The 26,149-nt window shown below is 47.7% G+C and overlaps 1 protein-coding gene across 1 annotated transcript in view; it reads left to right on the forward strand.

Annotated features, from left to right (window-relative positions):
• The first annotated feature begins 1,500 nt into the window (after positions 1–1,500).
• The window catches only part of LOC139373837 (zinc finger protein 40-like), a 77,656-nt gene continuing 53,007 nt past the window's right edge, over positions 1,501–26,149 (forward strand). The window contains exon 1 of the mRNA XM_071114910.1: positions 1,501–2,152. Within this exon, the coding sequence (XP_070971011.1) occupies positions 2,110–2,152 (43 nt within the window). The 5' untranslated portion in view covers positions 1,501–2,109. The remainder of the gene's footprint in view (positions 2,153–26,149) is intronic.

Genomic DNA, 26,149 nt, shown 5'->3' on the forward strand with positions numbered 1-26,149 from the left:
GTGGAGTAACTGCAATGTTGTTGATCCATCCTCAGTTTTCTCCCCATTGTCCTCATGGTGAAATCCCTGAGTGGATTCCTTCCTCTCCTGCAACTGAGTTAGGAAGGACTCCTGTATCTTTGTAGTGACTGGGTGTATTGATACACCATCCAAAGTGTAATTAATAACTTCACCATGCTCAAAGGGATTTTCAGCGTCTGCTTTTATTTTTATTTTTTTACACATCTACCAATAGGTGCCCTTCTTTGTGAGGCATTGAAAAACCTCCCTTGTCTTTGTGGTTGAATCTGTGCTTGAAATGCACTACTTGATTGAGTGGGCTTACAGGCAACTGTATGTGTGGGGTACAGAGATGGGCTGGTTATTAAAAAATCATGTTAACCACTATTATTGTCCATGCAACTTATAATGCGATTTGTTAAACACATTTTTACTCTTGAACTTATTTAGGCTTGCCATAACAAAGGGGTTGAATAAGACATTTCAGCTTTACTTTTTTTATGAATTTCTATAATTTTCTACAAACAAAATTGCACTTTGACATTCTGGGATATTGTGTGACACAAAATCTCAATTAAATCCATTTTAAATTCAGGCTGTAACACAAAATGTGAAAAAAGTAAAGAGGTGTGAACACTTACTGAAGGCCTGGTGTAACTTTCTTGCCCTGACCTGTCCTGCCCTCCCCTGCCCTGACCCTCAGTGAACCCCCAGCCCGGCTCAGGGTCACCACAGGCTCAGGGTCACCACAGGCTCAGGGTCACCACAGGCTCAGGGTCTGAGGAGTACATTTAGATCTCCCAGTACCATACTTAGATCATCCTCAGTAAGCACTTTACCCAGGGCCGATTGGAGGCTGGGGTTAGGGTCTTAGTAGCCACTGGGAGTTCCCATCTCCCAGCACACTTAAATCATCCTCCAAGAGACGCCCACCCAATTAGCAACTAGATCAGCTTAGTAAGCACTTTACCCAAGGCTGGATTGGACCCTGTGTGCTTGACACCAGATTCATAATTAGCCTAAGTAATAGCCCAACAAGCATGCCCTATATTACTGGCCAGGGGTCTCCCTTGTAAAATATAAATAAATAGGTATCCTGACTTCAATGAGACTTCCTAGATAAATACATGTTAAATATACAATAAAATGGTATGTTGTGTAGACTAGGCCGAATTCAGCCCATGGGGATAACAACTGTCTGTCTACTGTAGACTACATTGAGCTTTTAGTATGCTTCAGTATGTGGTGCAGGGAAAGAGTTAACAGTGTGACTCCTATACATGTTGTGTCATGCTTAGGCAGCCAAACCAGTCCTTCTGTACAGTACCTCCTTCAAATGAGAGCGTGAAACCAGCACATATTCACACAAAGGGAAATTCTCCCCCGGAGGCAGGAGGAACCCGTGGTTTTAGCAACAGTAACTACAACAGACAGGCTGGGACGGGTTCAGGGACATCTGTTTAACTTAGTGGCAACCTCTGAGAACGGGAGAAGCCTTTCACTTTGAGAGAGAATAGAGAGAGGGCGGGAATACAGGGAGGGGACAACTAAGTGGGGGGGGGGGGGAGAATTTTTATGGCCGTATTTTGTGTGAACGAAATTGAAATTGCGTACTTTGTCATCCCGTAATGTGGGTTACGTTCTAGCCCGTCTCTTCTACTGACGGCAGTGTGTTTTACTGCTTCCTGGATTTTCCCTTTCCGCAGAGACTGTAGCCAATGTGATTAGATTTATATTCAACACAGGAAAAGTAGGCCTATGATTTCCCAATGAGTAGCTTAGAAGTAACTCGTAACAACATTAGAATGCCTTGAGCTCACTTTTCCTTTTGGTTCGGGTTTGAAGTCAAACCAACGGGGGGGGGGGGGGGGGGGGGGCGGGGGTGTCTCTACCTTACTCCTAGAATACCTTTTTTCCTCGATTTGGTTCAGATTCAAACCACCAGGGAGGTGCCTCACCACTCTCCAAGAGCAGCTTTTTTTAAATTTCACTATGGGGTTGTTTTCCTGTTAAGAGGTGGAAGTTCACTGACAAATCACCTACAGTAGCCCAGAGGAGAGGACCTCCCTAGCACCTGTGAACATCTGTTCTTGAGGAATAACTTACCCGATGGCCAATTTCCAACAATCTCCGATGGCAGCTGTCCATTCAGGTAATTAGATCTTTCTGGATGTGAATTTTCTGTTAAATAAGCTTGAACTCGTTGATAGCTACTTGGATGGGAACCCAACCCACTAGTCGACTCTAAGGCCCTCGAGCTGCAGTTGAGTTGACTTCATAGTTCGTACAAGTTCATTTTTGAAGCTGCGGGATTGGAACACTTGTGTTGTTCTTTCTCTCTGTTTTTCTGCTCTCTCGCTGTAACCGAAGAGAAGTGAGGGGGGGGGGGGGGGGGGGGGGGGTGGCTGGCTGTCTGCTGCTATCTCATCTGCAGCATGTCTCCTCCTCTCTCATTTTCTCTGTTTTTTTGTTAATTCTTTCCAATGTGTCAAGTAATTATCTTTTTGTTTTCTCATGATTTGTTTGGTTCTAATTGTGTTGGTGTCTTGGGGCTCTATGAGGTCTGTTTGTGTTTGTGAACAGAGCCCCAGGACCAGTTTACTTAGGGGACTCTTCTCCAGGTTCATCTCTCTGTAGGTGATGGCTTTGTTATGGAAGGTTTGGGAATCACTTCTTTTTAGGTGGTTGTAGAATTTAACGGCTCTTTTCTGGATGTTGATAATTAGCGGGTATCGGCCTAATTCTGCTCTGCATGCATTATTTGGTGTTTTATGTTGAACACAAAGGATAGTTTTGCACAATTCTGCATGCAGAGTCTCAATTTGGTGTTTGTACCATTTTGTGAGTTCTTGATTGGTGAGCGAGCCCCAGACCTCACAACCATAAAGGACAATGGGTTCTATGACTGATTCAAGTATTTTTACCCAGATCCTAATTAGTATGTCATATTTTATGTTCCTTTTGAAGGCATAGAAGGCCCTTCTTGCCTTGTCTCTCAGCTCGTTCACAGCTTTGTGGAAGTTACCTGTGGTGCTGATGTTAAGGCCGTGGTATGTATAGTTTTTTGTGTGCTCTAGGGCAACGGTGTCTAGATGGAATTTGTATTTGTGGTCCTGGCGACTGGACCTTTTTTGGAACACTGTTATTTTTGTCTGACTGAGACTTAGTGTCAGGGCCCAGGTCTGTCAGGGCCCAGGTCTGTCAGGGCCCAGGTCTGTCAGGGCCCAGGTCTGTCAGGGCCCAGGTCTGACAAAATCTGTGCAGCGTATCTAGGTGCTGCTGTAGGCCCTCCTTGGTTGGTGACAGAAGCACCAGATCATCAGAAAACAGTAGACATTTGACTTCTAGTAGGGTTCTAGTAGGGTGAGGATTCTAGTAGGGTGAGGCCGGGTGCTGCAGACTGTTCTGGTGCCCTCGCCAATTCATATATATGTTCAAGAGGGTGGGGCTTAAGCTGCATCTCTGTCTCACCCCACGGAAAGGACCTGTGGAAAGGACCTGTGTTTTTTTGCCAATTTTAACCGCACACATTGTGTTCATGGATTTTATAATGTCGTATGTTTTTCCCCCATGCTCACTTTCCATCAATTTGCATAGCAGACCCTCATGCCAAATTGAGTCAAAAGCTTTTTTTAAATCAACAAATCTCCCCCCCACCCACCCCCTCCCCAGTCGACTTTATTCAGTAGACTTTATTGACATGTTAAATGACTTACATTGTCAAAGTATAAAAGTATAAAAAGGCATCACTCATAGTAATAGTGGAAATGGGATTACTTCTAAACTACAACAACAATATTAATGAGAATAATAATAAATAAAAGCAGTAGTAGTAGACCAGTCTCAACATCTTTCTCTCTCTGTGTGTTTGAGGCTACCTCCTCTAGGACCATGTGCTTTATTCAGACGGTTTAGTTTTTTAAATGTCTTTCAAACCCACTGCTGATTTATCAGACACCACATGGTGACTAATGCCAACGCTAACACCACCTACCTGCCTGCTCTGAAAAGTCCCTGTGCGTGTCTGTGTTCATTGTGTTTGTGTGTCTCTGCCTCCAGTGAAAATCCTTCCAGTACTTCTCAGAATATGCCTTACCCTTTAATAACGGAACTAAAGATGGTTTTCATTAAGTGATGGCCAACAGCATTTACCTGTCAGAACGGAGGCATCCTGTTCTGAGCCAAAGCTGAGTTGGTGTTCATTAGACAGCTCCCTATGTGTCTCTCAGCTGAACTCAGCCACCCACTCTGACATTTAGAACACTAGGCTGCTTCCTGATTCCAGTAGGTCTGACATCAATAGGCTGCCCCCTGATTCCAGTAGGTCTGACATCACTAGGCTGCCCCCTGATTCCAGTAGGTCTGACATCACTAGGCTGCCTCCTGATGCCAGTAGGTCTGCCATCACTAGGCTGCCTACTGATGCCAGTCGGCCTGACATCACTAGGCTGCCTCCTGATGCCAGTCGGTCTGACATCACTAGGCTGCCCCCTGATGCCAGTAGGCCTGACATCACTAGGCTGCCTCCTGATGCCAGTCGGTCTGACATCACTAGGCTGCCCCCTGATGCCAGTAGGCCTGACATCACTAGGCTGTGTCTGTATGTATCACTAGGCTGCCCCCTGATTCCAGTAGGTCTGACATCACTAGGCTGCCTCCTGATGCCAGTAGGTCTGACATCACTAGGCTTCCCCCTGATATGCCCGTAGGTCTGACATCACTAGGCTGCCTCCTGATGCCAGTAGGTCTGCCATCACTAGGCTGCCTCCTGATGCCAGTCGGTCTGACATCACTAGGCTTCCCCCTGATTCCAGTAGGTCTGACATCACTAGGCTGCCTCCTGATGCCAGTAGGTCTGACATCACTAGGCTGCCTCCTGATGCCAGTCGGCCTGACATCACTAGGCTGCCTCCTGATGCCAGTCGGTCTGACATCACTAGGCTGCCTCCTGATGCCAGTCGGTCTGACATCACTAGGCTGCCTCTGATGCCAGTCGGTCTGACATCACTAGGCTGCCCCCTGATGCCAGTAGGTCTGACAACCTGACTGTTATGTACTTTGTGTTTCCTCTGTGTCTGTATGGGCTAGTGTAATGGAGACTGTTTCCATCATTTATCAAGCCGCTGGACTGAATCATTTAGCCTGAAATTGTTGACCATATTTAGAGTGAAGAGCTCCAAATTAGACTTGACATTGGAACACACACACACGTACATGTACACACACACACACACACACACACACACACACACACACACACACACACGTACATGTACACACTCTCCACAGGTGAGTTCAGCAGCCCTGCGCTCCAACATCACTTCCTGGAACCTTGGTAGAGCAACGTTGATTTTGGCTTAGAAAGGGACACGTTGGCGTACGACCGACCGGGACTGAGGAGGGGAAAATCAGAGTGGGAGACTCCCAGCCGCCTTTCATTTGTCCTTCGTCAGCAACAGAAACCTGGAACGGAGGGAGGGGTCCACTGCGGTCATGAAATGGTGCATGTTGTTTTGAGACTTGTTGAGGAATCATGGCACAGCGAGGGAGGAGAGAGAGATCTGTGTATCTGATTGACTTCAGAGAATGTGTAATTCACAGAGAAACACTGCCTCTGTGTGACGTGAATGCACTGCGATCTGTTTTCTCCCGGGCTCTGTTCACAATGTGATGTGGGATAGCTAATTCTCTGTTTACAATGTGATGTGGGATAGCTAATTCTCTGTTTACAATGTGATGTGGGATAGCTAATTCTCTGTTTACAATGTGATGTGGGATAGCTAATGTGATGTGGCATAACTAATTTTCTGTTTACAATGTGATGTGGGATAGCTAATTCTCTGTTTAGAATGTGATGTGGGATAGCTAATTCTCTGTTTAGAATGTGATGTGAGATAGCTAATTCTCTGTTTACAATGTGATTGATGTGTGATAGCTAATTCTCTGTTTACAATGTGATGTGGGATAGCTAATTCTCTGTTTACAATGTGATTGATGTGGGATAGCTAATTCTCTGTTTACAATGTGATTGATGTGGGATAGCTAATTCTCTGTTTACAATGTGATGTGGCATAACTAATTCTCTGTTTAAAATGTGATGTGGGATAGCTAATTCTCTGTTTACAATGTGATGTGGGATAGCTAATTCTCTGTTTACAATGTGATGTGGGATAGCTAATGTGATGTGGCATAACTAATTCTCTGTTTACAATGTGATGTAGGATAGCTAATTCTCTGTTTACAATGTGATGTGGGATAGCTAATTCTCTGTTTACAATGTGATGTGGGATAGCTAATTCTCTGTTTACAATGTGATTGATGTGGGATAGCTAATTCTCTGTTTACAATGTGATTGATGTGGGATAGCTAATTCTCTGTTTACAATGTGATTGATGTGGGATAGCTAATTCTCTGTTTACAATGTGATTGATGTGGGATAGCTAATTCTCTGTTTACAATGTGATTGATGTGGGATAGCTAATTCTCTGGAGTTAAAATAAAAAAGTAGAGTAAGAGAGTAAAACTGACATTTGCCGGAAACCCTTAAAAGGGTGGTTTCGTGTGTGTGTGTGTGTGTGTGTGTGTGTGTGTGCTGGCAATGCCTGGGCTTTGCTTATGCAAACCATTAATGTAATGGTTGCCAGGCAACGGAGCAGGATGAGTCTTAGTGTGCAGGTGACGTTCCTTGTGTCCTACTGCGGGAGCCTCCTAGAATGAGGGAGGGAGAGAGATATGGCAGAGGTAGAGAGAGAGCGGGAATGCTGGGAATTCAGCAAGCCAGAGTGAGTGGAGAGAAAATAGCGGTGCAGGTCGGTGGGGAGATTATAGCTAGAGAAGGGGGGGTTGGGAGAGATGGTCCTGTAACTGTAGAGAAGGGTGGGGGGGGGGGGGGGGTTGGGAGGGAGGGATGGTACTGTAACTATAGAGAAGGGGGGGGGGGGGGTTGGGAGGGATGGTACTGTAACTATAGAGAAGGGGGGGGGGGGGGGGGGTTGGGAGGGATGGTACTGTAACTGTAGAGAAGGGGGGGGGGGGATTTGGAGGGATGCTACTGTAACTGTAGAGAAGGGGGGGGGGGGGGTTGGGAGGGATGGTACTGTAACTGTAGAGAAGGGGGGGGGGGGGGGATTTGGAGGGATGCTACTGTAACTGTAGAGAGGGGGGGGGGTTGGGAGGGATGGTACTGTAACTGTAGAGAAGGGGGGGGGGTTGGGAGGGATGGTACTGTAGAATAAATATACCACGGCTAAGGGCTTATTGCTTAATAGAGAAGAGGGGGGGGTTGGGAGGGATGGTACTGTAACTATAGAGAAGGGGGGGGGGGGGGTTGGGAGGGATGGTACTGTAGAATAAATATACCACGGCTAAGGGCTTATTGCTTAATAGAGAAGGGGGGGGGGGGGTTGGGAGAGATGCTACTGTAACTGTAGAGATGGGGGGGGGGGTGGGATTGGGAGGGATGGTACTGTAACTATAGAGAAGGGGTGGGGGGGGGGTTGGGAGGGATGGTACTGTAACTATAGAGAAGGGGGGGGGGGGGGGGGGGGTTGGGAGGGATGCTACTGTAACTGTAGAGATGGGGGGGGGGGGGGATTGGGAGGGATGGTACTGTAACTATAGAGAAGGGGGGGGGGGGGGGGGGGGGTTGGGAGGGATGGTACTGTAACTGTAGAGAAGGGGGGGGGGGGTTTGGAGGGATGCTACTGTAACTATAGAGAAGGGGGGGGGGGTTGGGAGGGATGGTACTGTAACTATAGAGAAGGGGGGGGGGGGGGTTGGGAGGGATGGTACTGTAACTAAATATACCACGGCTAAGGGCTTATTGCTTAATAGAGAAGAGGGGGGGGGGGGGGGTTGGGAGGGATGGTAATGTAACTGTAGAGAAGGGGGGGGGGGTTGGGAGGGATGGTACTGTAACTATAGAGAAGGGGGGGGGGGGGGGGTTGGGAGGGATGGTACTGTAACTATAGAGAAGGGGAGGGGGGGGTTGGGAGGGATGGTACTGTAACTATAGAGAAGGGGGGGGGGGATTGGGAGGGATGGTACTGTAACTGTAGAGATGGGGGGGGGGGGTTGGGAGGGATGGTACTGTAACTGTAGAGAAGGGGGGGGGTTGGGAGGGATGGTACTGTAGAATAAATATACCACGGCTAAGGGCTTATTGCTTAATAGAGAAGAGGGGGGGGTTGGGAGGGATGCTACTGTAACTGTACAGAGTGTGCTGTGGACGTCAGCTTAGATCCACCGGACAGGGAGGACAGCCATGCAGTGTTACCCACAGTTTCTGCTCCACAGTGACTTACTTGGAAAAAGAACAATAACAGCTAGTCTCCTCGCTGGCCACGATGACATGCTCATTTGAGTCCATGATTTCCTCGGCTGGAGTTTAAATCACCACTTTCTTCCTCGATTTGTCCATTCACCATCTCTAGTCCAATAAGGGTACCCCTCATCCTCAAATACTGTAGCGTTGATTCATTGACCCAGCAATGTATTGTGTGGCTGTTTTTAAAAAAAACATTTTTTTTTATCCATGGCTGCTTCCCAAAATGTCTGCCTTAATCCCTACATGGGTCCTGGTCAAAAGTTGTGCACTATATAGGGTATGTTGTGCCATTTGTGAAATAGACTATGCCAATGACCCATTGGCCATGTTGGTCATTACTATCAATGAGACACAGTTAGCTGCCTGACTCTAATAGCTGAGCCGATAATTTAATGTTGAATACATACAGAACAGTAGACAGTCTGACACGTTTAAAGAGCCGTTCCATACAGAGGTCATACCATTGAAGTGCAGTGTTCTGGATGGATGCACTGCAGCAATGGTTGCCTGTGCTTACATTGAACAGACATTAGCATATGTAAGACTGTATGATACAAGTACAATTGACTCCAGTCTTACATGCACACACAAGGGTTAAAAATAGTGCACTACCTAAGGAAAAGGCAGACACATCTTCAGTTTACTGTCGCACATTGTCTGGTTAGACGGAGTAACAATTAGGTCCCCGGGCGAAGGGAAGCTGTAGCCTCGCCCTGCAGCAAAGGGCTTCGTGAACATCTTTACCTGAAGACTACTAAGGGAATGTCAATTTACCCAGAATACCCTGGCGTCCATTAGTGATTATCCCATCGCCTCGCCTCATTGGCTCTCCCAGACTTCGATTTTTTTAGCCACCCAGGATTTGTCCCACATGGATCTCTATTCTCAGCATAGTGTACTACAACTGACCACTACCTCACCAAAAGGGAATATATAACATATGGGTGATTCGAGCCAAGAATGCTGATTGGCTGACAGCCATGGTATAATGGCCCATATACCACGAGTATGACACAACATTTATTTGTACTGCTTTAATTACGTTGATAACCAGTTTATAATAGCAATAAGGCACCTCTGGGGTTTGTGGTATATGGCCAATAAACCACGGCTAAGGGCTGTGACCAGGCATTCTGCGATGCGTTGTGCATAAGAACTGCCCTTAGCCATGGTATATTGGCCTTATACATTATTGCTTAAATATAAGGCCCTCAAACTCAACTCTTGACCTGGAAGCCAGTTCCACTGCGTTTTTTCTTGTTCTCCTCTAATCAGGGACTGGTTTAGACCTGGGACACCAAGTGGGTGCCATTTTTTAAATTATCAAGTAGAACAGAAAACCAGGAGGCTGTAGCAATGTTCCATCTAAGCTGCGCACAGCTCCCCCAGGACTGCCGCGCAGAAGAAATACCAGCTTGCGCAGAGAAGCATGAGACTTAACTTTTTCTAGAGTTTTCCACGTTAGTTAACACTATCAACGTTTCTCTTTACTGTGGGAATTGTGATCGAATCAACGCAATATTCAATGCAACATACCGAAACAAACCTAACTATGCAAGAGATTTTGTTGTAGGCAGAACACATCAGAGTAGGATTCTATTGCATTGACAGGCATGACTCAGGCCCATACTATACATAGACCGGTGCGCTATAACCAATCAGTGCTAAACTATCCCTATATGCAAATAGACCATTGCCTTATATGGATCTGTGCCATTCACTTTGAACTGGACTGTGTTTACAGCATGTGCGGTCGTGAGTAGCGAAAGCTTCATGTAGCCACCTGAACACATTTGTTCTTATTCTTTGCTAGTCAGTGAGTTATTAACCCAGTTAGACCTAATCAGCAATGGAGGAGTGATTTACTTCCCACAAGAGCACACAACGTGTGCATTTCTAGCCATCTTTAAAAAGCGAGTCAGGTAAAGAGCCTTTTTTTCTTTTTTCTTAAATAGACAGGCTAAGCTAAGTAGCCAATAGGCAGAGGGTGACATCATTTGATTCTCTGTAATAGTGGTATGGAGATAATAATGTGGTTTCTTACATCAAACACAACAACATTTCCAGTCGTCTCCTTGTCTGAAGGACAAGTGGATGAACAGGTTAATGTCAAGCCCTGCATCTTTTTTTCAGGCTCATGGAATGTAGGCCTACATTGAACATCACACATTGGCTGCTACTCTAGGCTGAATGATAGAACAGCTATTTCCATGTTAAAATGTTATGGGATGCAATTTCTCCATTGTTTTTGATGGTAGGCCACTCTGGTAGGCCTTCATTATGATCAAATAGCAACAGTAGCCTACTTGAACACTGTTAAAACTAACTTAAAGCAGGCACAGCCTCAGTGTTCACGGTAAACGCGTGCTGGAAGTTCAACAGAAATTTCACAACGTTCAAGTATGACCTGAAATTTGCTCAGTGCCCGTAAACATTTAGAGTGAACATTGGGCTCCGGACCTCGTAGTGTAAGAGTTCAGCACCCCTAATATAGGGAATGGGATGTCATTTGGGACAGAGCCACTCAGTGATGTGTTGAGAGGCAGGACATTCTTTGGACAATCGGTTTCAAGGTCCAATTGAATCAAGTTGAGGCATCTGTGTAATAAGCGGCACAAAAGTCTATCTAACATTTATTGTGAGGGAATTGCTCTACACCGGTTTCTTTTATTGTTAACAGCTGCTTCGTTTCAATGTTTGTTGTTGTAATGTACTATCCAAGGTCCCTTTTTTGTAGAAGGGTCTGAAATGATCAGCACGCCAAGCAGTCTAACATGATTGTCTATAGAGAATTGTACTGGTATGTTGCTTGTGTAATGTACTGAAGTCATTCCTGGCTGGTTTCGTAAGGATTTAGAGAAGGATGTTATCAGGTCCAGTTGATTGACGCTCCCTCTGCGATGGACAACATGACGAGCTCTCTGACATGATGAATTGAGAGAATTGTTTGTTTTTTATTAAGTGGCTGCTGCATTGTTGTGTAATGCCCAACTGGTTTCTGTAAGGGTGGTACTTGGTTTCTGTAAGGGTGGTACTTGGTTTCTGTAAGGGTGGTACTTGGTTTCTGTAAGGGTGGTACTTGGTTTCTGTAAGGGTGGTACTTGGTTTCTGTAAGGGTGGTACTTGGTTTCTGTAAGGGTGGTACTTGGTTTCTGTAAGGGTGGTACTTGGTTTCTGTAACGGTGGTACTTGGTTTCTGTAAGGGTGGTACTTGTTTTCTGTAAAGGTGGTTCTTGGTTTCTGTAAGGGTGGTACTTGGTTTCTGTAAGGGTGGTACTTGGTTTCTGTAAGGGTGGTACTTGGTTTCTGTAAGGGTGGTACTTGGTTTCTGTAAGGGTGGTACTTGGTTTCTGTAAGGGTGGTACTTGGTTTCTGTAAGGGTGGTACTTGGTTTCTGTAAGGGTGGTACTTGGTTTCTGTAAGGGTGGTACTTTGTTTCTGTAAGGGTGGTACTTGGTTTCTGTAAGGGTGGTACTTGGTTTCTGTAAGGGTGGTACTTGGTTTCTGTAAGGGTGGTACTTGGTTTCTGTAAGGGTGGTACTTTGTTTCTGTAAGGGTGGTACTTTGTTTCTGTAAGGGTGGTACTTGGTTTCTGTAAGGGTGGTACTTGGTTTCTGTAAGGGTGGTACTTGGTTTCTGTAAGGGTGGTACTTGGTTTCTGTAATGGTGGTACTTGTTTTCTGTAAGGGTGATACTTGGTTTCTGCTGGTGTTGCTGCGGGTCAGTAGGAACAACAGTCACAGCCAGGGAGTCAGTGACCTCTCCACAGGTCAGCAAACAGTCACTTCTGTTTATCTGTTCTAAGAGGGTCTCTGTCTCTTCTTGGATTCATTCACACAAATCACTGTACCTGTCTAGCTGTCTGTTCATGTGCCCTGTGAGACAGGGCCAGTCAGTTCCGGGAATGATTGTCTTGTTCGTGTGTCTGTCTGTCTGTCTGTTTGTGTGTAGTGTATGGATTTGTAGGAAGTGAGAGGAGGTGGATGAGGAAATTAGGTGTGATGGTCTAAGAGGGTCTCTGTCTCTTCGTGGAGAGACAAAGACCCTGTCAAGAAGGCCTAGTCCTTGGTGGTTTGATCCTGATGGCCTCGTCCTTGGTTGTCTGAGCCTGGTGGATTCCAGCGAGTGGGTCGATGTTGACAAGTTGAAAGCCACCACTGCAGATGTGTGAGTCATCAGGAACAAGTGGGGTCAGCAGGATCAGTCAGGCCAACATTAGAAACGCGCACACACACACACTCCTGATGGGTCAGAGGGTTCCTTACCTCTCAGTCAATGTTCTCCAATGACTGCAGGCAGCACAGCCCGTACTGACAGGTGGCAGTCAGGTGTGAGGCATTGATGTATTGTCTGGACTGAAGGCGGAGGTTTACCATGGGAAAATCATGCTTCACTCCTCCTGACAGGTCAAGCCGTGGCATCAAGCCTCTATCAGGCTGCTGCATCAAGACAAGCTATCGGTTGCATCCCAAATCACTCCCTATACCTCTATGGGCCCTGGACAAAAGTAGTGCTCTATATATATCTTTTTTTTTTTTACCTTTATTTAACCAAATTCTTATTTTCAATGACGGCCTAGGAACAGTGGGTTAACTGCCTGTTCAGGGGCAGAACGACAGATTTGTACCTTATCAGCTCGGGGGTTTGAACTTGCAACCTTCCGGTTACTAGTCCAACGCTCTAACCAATAGGCTACCCTGCTGCCCCATATATACGGAATAGGGTGCTATTTGCGATGCGGCCCTTAGGTTTGTTGACCAGAGTGTGGAAACTTTTTATTTTTCTAACAGAGATACCAGTCAGCCATGACACCAGTGTTTCTTTCCAGGCTGCCTCACAAATGACATCTTATACCCTAATAGTCCCAGGGAATAGGGTGCGATTTAGGGCTCCAAAGGCAGGTCTCTGAATAAATGCCTCCACTACCACCAGCAGCAACAAGTGAGAGACTGAATCAGCCTGTTAAGAGAGAAGGTGAGAAACTGTTCAGGACACGGATTGAGAAATGGAGCATTGAAAGAAAAGAGTGAAACATGTTGGAGAGAGAGGAGAGGGAGAGAGAGGGTAGGTAGAGAGAGGGTAGGTAGAGAGAGGGTAGGTAGAGAGAGGGTAGGTAGAGAGAGGGTAGGTAGAGAGAGGGTAGGGAGAGAGAGGGTAGGGAGAGAGAGGAGAGGGTAGGGAGAGAGAGGAGAGGGTAGGGAGAGAGAGGAGAGGGAGAGAGAGGAGAGGGGTAGAGAGAAGGTAGGGAGAGAGAGGGAGAGGGGAGAGGGAGAGGGGAGGGAGAGAGAGAGGGAGAGGGAAGAGAGAGGGGAGGGAGAGAGAGGAGAGGGGGGGAGGGAGATGGGGGAGGGAGAGAGAGGGGAGGGAGAGAGAGAGAAAGGTGTTGTACTGTATTTGTTTTTGTCACGTGCCGAATACAACAGGTGTTCACTTACAGTGAAATGCTTACTTACAAGCACCTAACCAACAACGCAGTTAAAAAAATACAAAGAAGAATAAGAAAATAAAAGTAACAAGTAGTTAAAGAGCAGCAGTAAAATAACAATAGCGAGACTATATACAGGAGGTACCAGTACAGAGTCAATATGCAGGGGCACCGGTTAGTCATGATAATTGAGGTAATACTTACATGTAGGTAGAGTTATTAAAGTGACTATGCATAGATAATAACAGAGAATAGCAGCTGTGTAGAAGAGGGGGGGGGCAATGCAAATAGCCTCGGTAACCATTTGATTAGATGTTCAGGAGTCTTATGGCTTGGGTGTAGAAGCTGTTTAGAAGCCCCTTGGACCTAGACTTGGCACTCCGGTACCGCTTGCCGTGTGGTAGCAGAGAGAGAACAGTCTATGATTAGGGTGGCTGGAGTCTTTGACAATTTTTATGGCCTTCCTTTGACACCGCCTGGTATAGAGGTCCTGGATGGCAGGAAGCTTGGCCCCAGTGATGTACCAGGCTGTATGCACTACCCTCTGTAGTGGCTTGCGGTTGGAGGCCGAGCAGTTGCCATACCAGGCAGTGATGCAACCAGTTGGTGCAGCTGTAGAACCTTTTGAGGATCTGAGCACCCATGCCAAATCTTTTCAGTCTCGTGAGCGGGAATGGGTTTTGTTGTGCCCTCATCACGACTGTCTTGGTGTGCTTGGACCATGTTAGTTTGTTGGTGCTGTGGAGACCAAGGAACTTAAAGCTCTCAACCTGCTCCACTGTAGCCCCGTCGATGAGAATGGGGCCGTGCTAGGTTCTCCTTTTCCTGTAGTCCACAATCATCTCCTTTGTCTTGATCATGTCGGGGGAGAGGTTGTTGTCCTCGCACCACACGGCCAGGCTTCTGACCTCCTCCCTATAAGCTGTCTCGTCGGTGATCAGTGTAATCAGCAAACCTAATGATGGTGTTGGTGTCGTGCCTGGCCGTGCAGTCATGAGTGAACAGGAAGTACAGGAGGGGACTGAGCACGCACCCCTGAGGGGACCACGTGTTGAGGATCAGCGTGGCGGATGTATCGTTACCTACCCTTACCACCTGGGGGCGGCCCGTCAGGATGTCCAGGATCCAGTTGCAGAGGGAGGTGTTTAGTCCCAGGGTCCTTAGCTTATTGATGAGCTTTGAGGGCACTATGGTGTTGAACGCTGAGCTGTAGTTAATGAATTCCATTCTCACGTAGGGGTTCCTTTTAGGTGTCCAGGTGGGAAAGGACGGTGTGAGTGCAATAGAGATTGCATCATCTTTGGATCAGTTTGCGCGGTATGCAAATTGGAGTGGGTCTAGGGTTTCTGGGATAATGGTGTTGATGTGAGCCATGACCAGCCATGACCAGTCCACATCACCAACAAACTAACATGGTCCAAGCACACCAAGACAGTCGTGATGAGGGCACAACAAAACCTATTCCCGCTCACGAGACTGAAAATATTTGGCATGGGTGCTCAGATCCTCAATGGTGATATGCTTAAAACATGTTGGTATTACAGACAACGGACAGGGAGAGGTTCAGTGAAGACACTTGCCATTTGGTCAGAACACGTCCTGGTAATCCGTCTGGCCCATCGGCATTGTGAATGTTGACCTGTTTAAAGGTCTTACTCACATCGGCTACGGAGAGTGTGGTCTCACAGACGCCCGGAACAGCTGGTGCTCTCATGCATGTTTCAGTGTTATTTGCCTCGAAGCGAGCATAGAAGTAGTTTAGCTCGTCTGGTAGGCTTGTGACACTGGGCAGCTCTCAGCTGTGCTTCCCTTTGTGGTCTGTAATGGTTTGCAAGCCCTGCCACATCTGACGAGCGTCGGAGCCGGTGTAGTACGATTCGATCTTAGTTGTTGACACTTTGCCTGTTTGATGGTTCATCAAAGGGCACAGCGGAATTTCTTTTAAGCTTCCGGGTTAGAGTTCCGCTCCTTGAAAGCAGCAGCTGTAGCTCAGTGCATATGTTGCCTGTAATCCTTGACTTCTGGTTGAGATATGTACGTACGGTCACTGTGGGGACGACATCATCGATGCAGTTATTGATGAAGCCAATGACTGATGTGGTGTACTCCTCAATGATGTGCTTGCAAAACAGTCCTGTAGCTTAGCATCTGCTTCATCTGACCACTTTTTTATTGACCTATTAAGTCTTTGGTGCTTCCTGCTTTAATTTTTGCTTGTAAGCAGGAATCAGGATAGGATTATTTGCCAAATGGAGGGCAAGGGAGAGCTTTGTACGTGTCTCTGTGTATGGAGTAAAGGTGGTCTAGGGTTTTTTTTTTCCCCCCTCTGGTTGCACATTCAACATGCTGATAGAAATTTAGTAAAACGTATTTAAGTTTCCCTGCATTAAAGTCCCCGGCCACTAGGAGCGCCGCCTCTGGATGAGTGTTTTCCTGTTTGCTTATGGCGGAATACAGCTCATTGAGTGCGGTCTTAGTGCCAGCATCGGTCTGTGGTGGTATGTAGACAGCTAGAAAGATATAGATGAAAACCTGTCGGTAGATAGTGTGGTCTACAAGCAAAACCTTGAGACTTCCTTAGATATCGTGCACCAGCTGTTGTTTACATATACGCATAGTCCGCCACCCCTTGTCTTACCAGACACCTCTGTTCTATCCTGCCGATACGGCTTATAACCAGCCAGCTGTATGTTGATAATGTCGTCGACGACTTCGTGAAGCATAAGATATTACAGTTTTTGATGTCCCGTTGGTAGTTTAATCTTCCTCGTAGGTCGCCAATTTTTTTTTCCATTTGCACGTTAGCTAGAAGAACGGAAGGGTTTATTCGATCGCCTACGAATTCTCAAAAGGCAGCCCGACCTCTGTCCTCTTTTTCTCCATCGTCTCTTCACGCAAATGACGGAGATTTGGGCCTGTTCCCGGGAAAGCAGAATGTCGTTCACATTGGGGTCGTTAAAGGGAAAAAAGGCTTCTGCCAGTTGGTGGTGAGTAATCACTGTTCTGATGTCTAGAAGTTATTTTTGGTCATAAGAGACAGTAGCAGCAATATTATGTACAAAAGAAGTAAAAATAAATAAATGACAAACAACGCAAAAAGCACGTAAAACGTCAGCCATCTTCTCCGGTGCCGTCTCTGACGGGCTAAAGAGGAGGCATATGAGTAAAGGGGGGGGGGGGGGGGATGCTGGATGAGAGAGGGTTGGATGGGGGGGGGGGGGGGGGTGATGCTGGATGAGAGAGGGTTGGATGAGGGGTGGGGAGTAGAGGGTGGTTGACTGCCTGCTGGCAGTGACATCATCCTGTTGCGTAACATGAGGGCCGTCTCTTCGTTTAGCCGCTGCTGCCATGGGAAGAAAGGGTGAGGCAAGGTGGTTTCTGAGCTCACCACAGCTCACCTTGCTCTGGATAGATAGACTTTGACTGTCTGGGGATTTCTAAGCTGCCTGTAACTCTCACTTACTGACTTCACTCCCTTATCGCCAGCCATCTCTCCTCCTTCTCCACGTCCTTCTCCTCCTCTCTTTCTGGAGGGAGGTGGGAGAAAAAGTGTGTGTGTGTGTGTGAGCTCACACTGTGTGTGTGTGTGTGTGACTACAAATTCTGCGTAGGAACTGCTGGGCTGTGACTCAGTGCTCCTCAAGTGTGGTTTGTAAAAAATAGTGTGTGTGTGTGTGTGTGTGCTTTTACATAAGTATGTGTGTTGGTGTGTCCGTACTTGTGTGTGCGTGCCATGACTAACGGCGACTGACTCCAACAACACACTCACTACTGAGATCCGTCTGTAACCAGTCACACAGACAGACTGAGGGTTGGCTGCTGCAACACCCGCCTGCAGAGAGAGTAACATGGTGATCCCAGGTAGCAGCAGGTCACCTGAACCACACAGCACAGCCATCAACAGCCAGGCTGCAGTACACAATGTTCAGCAGTCACTCTACTGAGACTTCCAGCAGTGTGTGCAATGCGCAAGTTCCCCTGTGTCAATTTCTTTTTCAGTGTATTTATGAGCGTGTTCTGTATCTATTTCAGTACCCCTGTGTGCGTTAGCAGCACTCAGTCCCTGTGCGTTTGCAACACCCATTAGTCCCCGTGCGTTAGCAGCACCCATTAGTCCCCGTGTGTTAGCAACACCCATTAGTCCCCGTGTGTTAGCAACACCCATTAGTCCCCTTGCGTTAGCAACACCCATTAGTCCCCTTGCGTTAGCAACACCCACTAGTCCCCGTGTGTTAGCAGCACCCATTAGTCCCTGTGTGTTAGCAACACCCATTAGTCCCTGTGCGTTAGCAACACTCATTAGTCCCCGTATGTTAGCAGCACTCATTAGTCCCCGTGCGTTAGCAACACTCATTAGTCCCTGTGCGTTAGCAACACTCATTAATCCCCGTGTGTTAGCAGCACCCATTAGTCCCCGTGCGTTAGCAACACCCATTAGTCCCTGTGCGTTAGCAACACTCATTAGTCCACGTGCGTTAGCAACACCCATTAGTCCCTGAGCGTTAGCAACACTCATTAGTCCACGTGCGTTAGCAACACTCATTAGTCCTCGTGCGTTAGCAACACTCATTAGTCCACGTGCGTTAGCAGCACCCATTAGTCCCCGTGTGTGTATGTTTGAACTTTTATTGTCCTCGTTTGCTAGTGAACTGAGAGCTTGTTGTGCAGCAGCAGATTGTATCAATTCACAGGACAGATCAACGTGTATTTATAGCTGCTGTGGTGGCGTGGGAGGTTGCTGCTCATCACAAGTGGGTTAGTGGCTAATCTGCTGTTGACTGTGTGTGTGTGTCCCTCCCCACACATGAATAGGAATTAGTCACCAGAGCTTCTTTAGCCCCTGCATCCTGCTTTGTTTTGGATTTGAGAAAAAAAAAAACGAATGTTGCTCTGGTAGGAGAAGTCGGCACAGTGGCAGTCAGGGCTTTCCCTGATTTCAGAACAGGAGTTAAAAAGAACAGTGAGGGAGAGCGGGCAGGAAAGCAACAACAGAAAGAGAAGGGAAGTGGGACTTCTTGCTGGTGCTCAAGCAGAAGGAGAGGCAGTCAGAAGTGAGAACCGAAAGCTACGACTCTTATCTCAACTCACTCTGTGGAGGTTTGAGTGAGAGTTCACTGACAGACAGACAGACAGCCAGTTGGCCAGACGCTCTCTCTGCGTTCCACTCCGCTGTGGCGTTTCATGAGTTGAGGAGAGGGCAGGGAAGAATGTCAGACAGTTATTGGTCGAGGAGGAGAGTGTCTGGCTGACTTACTGAGAGGGTAATGTCAGGTGTTCCTCAGTAAACTACGTGTTATCTGACTCTGAGGAGAGAAGACACACAGAGACTTCAGAACAGATTCCGACCACAGAACAGTTTTCTGCCATTTGCAAAGGTATTGTGATGTGCGTGAGTGTCTTTGTGCGTGTCTTTCATAGACTGTGTGTGTGTTGAGGTTGTTTTTTTGAGTGTGTGAGTGTGTGTTTGATTTATGGCTGTGTGCTATTGCAACAGGATTACAGTATGTACTCGTACAGTGGAGGTTGAGTTTTTCAGTTTCCTCCTACTGCATCTCTGGTTCTCATTGATCCCCTCTTTGTTTACCTCCTCTCCTGTCTGGTCTACCCAAGAAAGCCATTGGTCATCTACAAAACATACAGAATGCTGCAGGGTACTGACTAAGACCAGACGGAGAGAACACATCACACCAGTTTTAAGGTCTCTGTACTGTAAAACATACAGAATGCTGCAGGGTACTGACTAAGACCAGACAGAGAGAACACATCACACCAGTTTTAAGGTCTCTGTACTGTAAAACATACAGAATGCTGCAGTACGGGTACTGACTAAGACCAGACGGAGAGAACACATCACACCAGTTTTAAGGTCTCTGTACTGTAAAACATACAGAATGCTGCAGGGTACTGACTAAGACCAGATGGAGAGAACACATCACACCAGTTTTAAGGTCTCTGTACTGTAAAACATACAGAATGCTGCAGCACGGGTACTGACTAAGACCAGATGGAGAGAACACATCACACCAGTTTTAAGGTCTCTGTACTGTAAAACATACAGAATGCTGCAGGGTACTGACTAAGACCAGATGGAGAGAACACATCACACCAGTTTTAAGGTCTCTGTACTGTAAAACATACAGAATGCTGCAGCACGGGTACTGACTAAGACCAGATGGAGAGAACACATCACACCAGTTTTAAGGTTTCTACACTGTCTGCCTGTGAGTTTAATAATTCATTTAAAGATTCTTCTATTGGTTTTTAAATCACTCCATGATTGTTCACCCCAATACATGTCAGACATGTACGTTCTGATAAGAGCAGGGTGGTATGTTATGGATGGTGTGTAACATCTTAGAGGCCTGTGTGTTTATAAGTGTAATAAATCAAAATAGCAAGCATATGTTGTTCATTACAACATGGTGGTGTTCTGTTCTGTCATCACAACCTGGAGGTGGTGGTGTTCTGTTCTGTCATCACAACCTGGAGGTGGTGGTGTTCTGTTCTGTCATCACAACCTGGAGGTGGTGGTGTTCTGTCGTCACAACCTGGAGGTGGTGGTGTTCTGTCGTCACAACCTGGAGGTGGTGGTGTTAAGTCATCACAACCTGGAGGTGGTGGTGTTCTGTCGTCACAACCTGGAGGTGGTGGTGTTCTGTCGTCACAACCTGGAGGTGGTGGTGTTAAGTCATCACAACCTGGAGGTGGTGGTGTTCTGTCGTCACAACCTGGAGGTGGTGGTGTTCTGTCGTCACAACCTGGAGGTGGTGGTGTTCTGTCATCACAACCTGGAGGTGGCGGTGTTCTGTCATCACAACCTGGAGGTGGTGGTGTTCTGTTCTGTCGTCTCAACCTGGAGGTGGTGGTGTTCTGTCGTCTCAACCTGGAGGTGGTGGTGTTCTGTTCTGTCGTCTCAACCTGGAGGTGGTGGTGTTCTGTTCTGTCGTCACAACCTGGAGGTGGTGGTGTTCTGTTCTGTCGTCACAACCTGGAGGTGGTGGTGTTCTGTCATCACAACCTGGAGGTGGTGGTGTTCTGTTCTGTCGTCACAACCTGGAGGTGGTGGTGTTCTGTTCTGTCATCACAACCTGGAGGTGGTGGTGTTCTGTTCTGTCGTCACAACCTGGAGGTGGTGGTGTTCTGTCGTCACAACCTGGAGGTGGTGGTGTTCTGTCATCACAACCTGGAGGTGGTGGTGTTCTGTTCTGTCGTCACAACCTGGAGGTGGTGGTGTTCTGTTCTGTCATCACAACCTGGAGGTGGTGGTGTTCTGTTCTGTCATCACAACCTGGAGGTGGTGGTGTTCTGTTCTGTCATCACAACCTGGAGGTGGTGGTGTTCTGTTCTGTCATCACAACCTGGAGGTGGTGGTGTTCTGTTCTGTCGTCACAACCTGGAGGTGGTGGTGTTCTGTCGTCACAACCTGGAGGTGGTGGTGTTCTGTCGTCACAACCTGGAGGTGGTGGTGTTCTGTCATCACAACCTGGAGGTGGTGGTGTTCTGTCGTCACAACCTGGAGGTGGTGGTGTTCTGTCGTCACAACCTGGAGGTGGTGGTGTTCTGTCGTCACAACCTGGAGGTGGTGGTGTTCTGTCGTCACAACCTGGAGGTGGCGGTGTTCTGTCATCACAACCTGGAGGTGGTGGTGTTCTGTTCTGTCGTCTCAACCTGGAGGTGGTGGTGTTCTGTCGTCTCAACCTGGAGGTGGTGGTGTTCTGTTCTGTCGTCTCAACCTGGAGGTGGTGGTGTTCTGTTCTGTCGTCTCAACCTGGAGGTGGTGGTGTTCTGTTCTGTCGTCACAACCTGGAGGTGGTGGTGTTCTGTCATCACAACCTGGAGGTGGTGGTGTTCTGTTCTGTCATCACAACCTGGAGGTGGTGGTGTTCTGTTCTGTCGTCACAACCTGGAGGTGGTGGTGTTCTGTTCTGTCATCACAACCTGGAGGTGGTGGTGTTCTGTCATCACAACCTGGAGGTGGTGGTGTTCTGTCGTCACAACCTGGAGGTGGTGGTGTTCTGTTCTGTCGTCACAACCTGGAGGTGGTGGTGTTCTGTCATCACAACCTGGAGGTGGTGGTGTTCTGTTCTGTCGTCACAACCTGGAGGTGGTGGTGTTCTGTCATCACAACCTGGAGGTGGTGGTGTTCTGTTCTGTCATCACAACCTGGAGGTGGTGGTGTTCTGTTCTGTCATCACAACCTGGAGGTGGTGGTGTTCTGTTCTGTCGTCACAACCTGGAGGTGGTGGTGTTCTGTTCTGTCATCACAACCTGGAGGTGGTGGTGTTCTGTCATCACAACCTGGAGGTGGTGGTGTTCTGTCGTCACAACCTGGAGGTGGTGGTGTTCTGTTCTGTCGTCACAACCTGGAGGTGGTGGTGTTCTGTCATCACAACCTGGAGGTGGTGGTGTTCTGTTCTGTCGTCACAACCTGGAGGTGGTGGTGTTCTGTTCTGTCGTCACAACCTGGAGGTGGTGGTGTTCTGTTCTGTCATCACAACCTGGAGGTGGTGGTGTTCTGTTCTGTCGTCACAACCTGGAGGTGGTGGTGTTCTGTCATCACAACCTGGTGGTGGTGTTCTGTTCTGTCGTCTCAACCTGGAGGTGGTGGTGTTCTGTTCTGTCGTCACAACCTGGAGGTGGTGGTGTTCTGTTCTGTCATCTCAACCTGGAGGTGGTGGTGTTCTGTTCTGTCGTCACAACCTGCAGGTGGTGTTCTGTGGTCACAACCTGGATGTGGGGGTGTTCTGTCGTCACAACCTGGAGGTGGTGGTGTTCTGTCATCACAACCTGGAGGTGGTGGTGTTCTGTTCTGTCGTCACAACCTGGAGGTGGTGGTGTTCTGTCATCACAACCTGGAGGTGGTGGTGTTCTGTCGTCACAACCTGGAGGTGGTGTTCTGTGGTCACAACCTGGAGGTGGTGGTGTTCTGTTCTGTCGTCTCAACCTGGAGGTGGTGGTGTTCTGTTCTGTCGTCACAACCTGGAGGTGGTGGTGTTCTGTTCTGTCGTCTCAACCTGGAGGTGGTGGTGTTCTGTGGTCACAACCTGGAGGTGGTGGTGTTTTGTTCTGTCGTCACAACCTGGAGGTGGTGGTGTTCTGTCGTCACAACCTGGAGGTGGTGGTGTTCTGTCGTCACAACCTGGAGGTGGTGGTGTTCTGTCATCACAACCTGGAGGTGGTGGTGTTCTGTCATCTCAACCTGGAGGTGGTGGTGTTCTGTCATCACAACCTGGAGGTGGTGGTGTTCTGTCGTCACAACCTGGAGGTGGTGGTGTTCTGTGGTCACAACCTGGAGGTGGTGGTGTTCTGTCGTCACAACATCTCGGTGTGTCTGCTGGCCATGACATTGGCAGAATGTTTGATGTCAGTCAGGGGCTAACGACGCTAACTACTAATTCAGTCAGTCCATTCAGTGAATGACTGACTCCTTAAAGCAAGGCTTACTTACTGCACATGGCTGTGTGGTGTTTAACCAATCGGCAGAGTGATGCGGTGCCATCGAGAAGATGATCTCAGGCAGGATGAGCTGCTGGATTGTTCCAGTTAACAGTTACAGCCAAGTCCCTTAGATGAGAGGTGTGGGTGGGTGGAGCTGGTCTTGACTGACTCTTCCACACATCATGAGCTCATCAGATCTCCACTAGCCATGGTCTCCCTGCTTAACTTAATGATGGTGTTTTAATGACATAATGGTGTCACTTCTGGTGGTGGAGGCTCTCCATCCTCCTCGACAAGGAAGCATTTATACCCTCTGCTAGGCTGTGTCCAATATGCCACCCTATTCCCTATATAGTGCGCTACGTTTGACCAGGGCCCATAGTGCTCGGGTCAAAAGTAGTGTACAATGTAATGAATAGGTTACCATTAGTAACGCAGTCCCAGATTTCCTTCAGAGGGTGAGCAGTTACTATCCCTTTATTGGCCACAATTAGAATGGTGGGGATAACAAAATGGTGGGGATAACAAAATGGTGGGGATAACAAAATGGTGGGGATAACAAAATGGTGGGTAAAAACATGCATACAGGATTTTTGATATGCCATTACCATCTGGGTGCAGAAATACTCTGTAACAGTGGTCTGATACGACGACATCAACGTAATGTTCAGTGGATCTCTTTGTTTTGTTATTCTCTGATCCAAAAAGAGTTGGAGGGGAAAAAAGAGACTAGAAAAGGGAGAAGGAGTGGAGGGGGAGAGAGATGGAAAGATTGAGAATCCGTTCCTCGGCTCCCCTCTCTCAGCGGTGTTCTGCTCGGTGTGATTATGTAACGTTACCGTCGGCCTGCCTGTCGATGAGGAAGGCACCGGTTAATAGCGTGAGGTCTGGTCAAAAGTAGTGCATTATATAGGGATTAGGGACACAACCAGAGCAGCTGCTGTAAAGCCCAGAGAGAAGCTACTGAGCTGGCCACCAGTCTCCCTAGGGATGCCCACCGCACCCAGACACCAGTACAGTGCCAGTCTCCCTAGGCATGCCCACAACACACAGCGAGCACTGAGGCAGACAACATATTACAGAACAGTGCACTAGAACAGTACACCGGAACACCAGAACAGAACACCAGAACAGTACACCAGAACAGAACACCAGAACAGAACACCAGAACACCAGAGCAGTGCACCAGAACAGAACACCAGAACAGTACACCAGAACACCAGAACAGAACACCAGAACACCAGAACAGTACACCAGAACACCAGAACGGTGCACCAGAACACCAGAACACCAGAACACCAGAACAGAACACCAAAACACCAGAACAGTGCACCAGAACAGTACACCAGAACAGAACACCAGAACAGTACACCAGAACAGAACACCAGAGCAGTGCACCAGAACAGAACACCAGAACAGTACACCAGAACACCAGAACACCAGAACAGTACACCAGAACAGTACACCAGAACAGTACACCAGAACAGTGCACCAGAACAGTGCACCAAAACAGTGCACCAGAACAGTGCACCAGAACAGTACACCAGAACAGTATACCAGAACACCAGAACAGTGCACCAGTACACCAGAACAGTACACCAGAACAGTACACCAGAACAGAAACCAGAACAGTGCACAAGAACACCAGAACAGAACACCAGAACACCAGAACAGAACAACAGAACACCAGAACAGTGCACCAGAACACCAGAACAGAACACCAGAACAGTGCACAAGAACACCAGAACAGAACACCAGAACACCAGAACTGTGCACCAGAACACCAGAACACCAGAACAGTACACCAGAACAGAACACCATAACAGTACACCAGAACAGTACACCAGAACAGTACACCAGAACAGAACACCAGAATAGTACACCAGAACAGTACACCAGAACACCAGAACAGAACACCAGAACACCAGAACAGTACACCAGAACACCAGAACAGAACACCATAACAGTACACCAGAACAGTACACCAGAACAGTACACCAGAACAGTACACCAGAACACCAGAACAGAACACCATAACATAACACCATAACAGAACACCAGAACAGTACACCAGAACACCAGAACAGTACACCAGAACACCAGAACAGAACACCATAACAGTACACCATAACAGTACACCAGAACACCAGAACAGTACACCAGAACACCAGAACAGTACACCAGAACACCAGAACAGTACACCAGAACAGTACACCATAACAGAACACCATAACAGAACACCATAACAGAACACCATAACAGAACACCAGAACAGTGCACCAGAACAGTGCACCAGAACACCAGAACAGTGCACCAGAACACCAGAACAGTGCACCAGAACACCAGAACAGTACACCAGAACAGTACACCAGAACAGTGCACCAGAACAGTGCACCGGAACACCGGAACAGTGCACCGGAACAGTGCACCAGAACAGTGCACCAGAACAGTGCACCAGAACAGTACACCAGAACAGTACACCAGAACAGTGCACCAGAACACCAGAACAGTGCACCAGAACACCAGAACAGTACACCAGAACAGTACACCAGAACAGTGCACCAGAACAGTACACCGGAACAGTGCACCGGAACACCAGAACAGTGCACCAGAACACCAGAACAGTGCACCAGAACAGTACACCAGAACAGTGCACCAGAACAGTACACCAGAACAGTACACCAGAACAGTGCACCAGAACAGTGCACCGGAACACCAGAACGGTGCACCGGAACACCAGAACAGTACACCAGAAGTGTACACCAGAAGAGTACACCAGTATGCTCAGTTGACTTTACCTTACTCACTCTGATCTGTAAGCTGTTGAGCTATTTAGGGTGTTTGATTTCTCCAATGCATGGCTGAGAAGTAGCGATGATAACCGGGGAAACGCCTGGTGTGATTACACCAGGAAGTGTAAAGGTACTGTAGGCCTAACACCTGTCAACTGAATGTAGAGG

Source organism: Oncorhynchus clarkii, chromosome 18, assembly GCF_045791955.1.
Source record: "Oncorhynchus clarkii lewisi isolate Uvic-CL-2024 chromosome 18, UVic_Ocla_1.0, whole genome shotgun sequence".
NCBI classification, from domain to species: domain Eukaryota; kingdom Metazoa; phylum Chordata; class Actinopteri; order Salmoniformes; family Salmonidae; genus Oncorhynchus; species Oncorhynchus clarkii.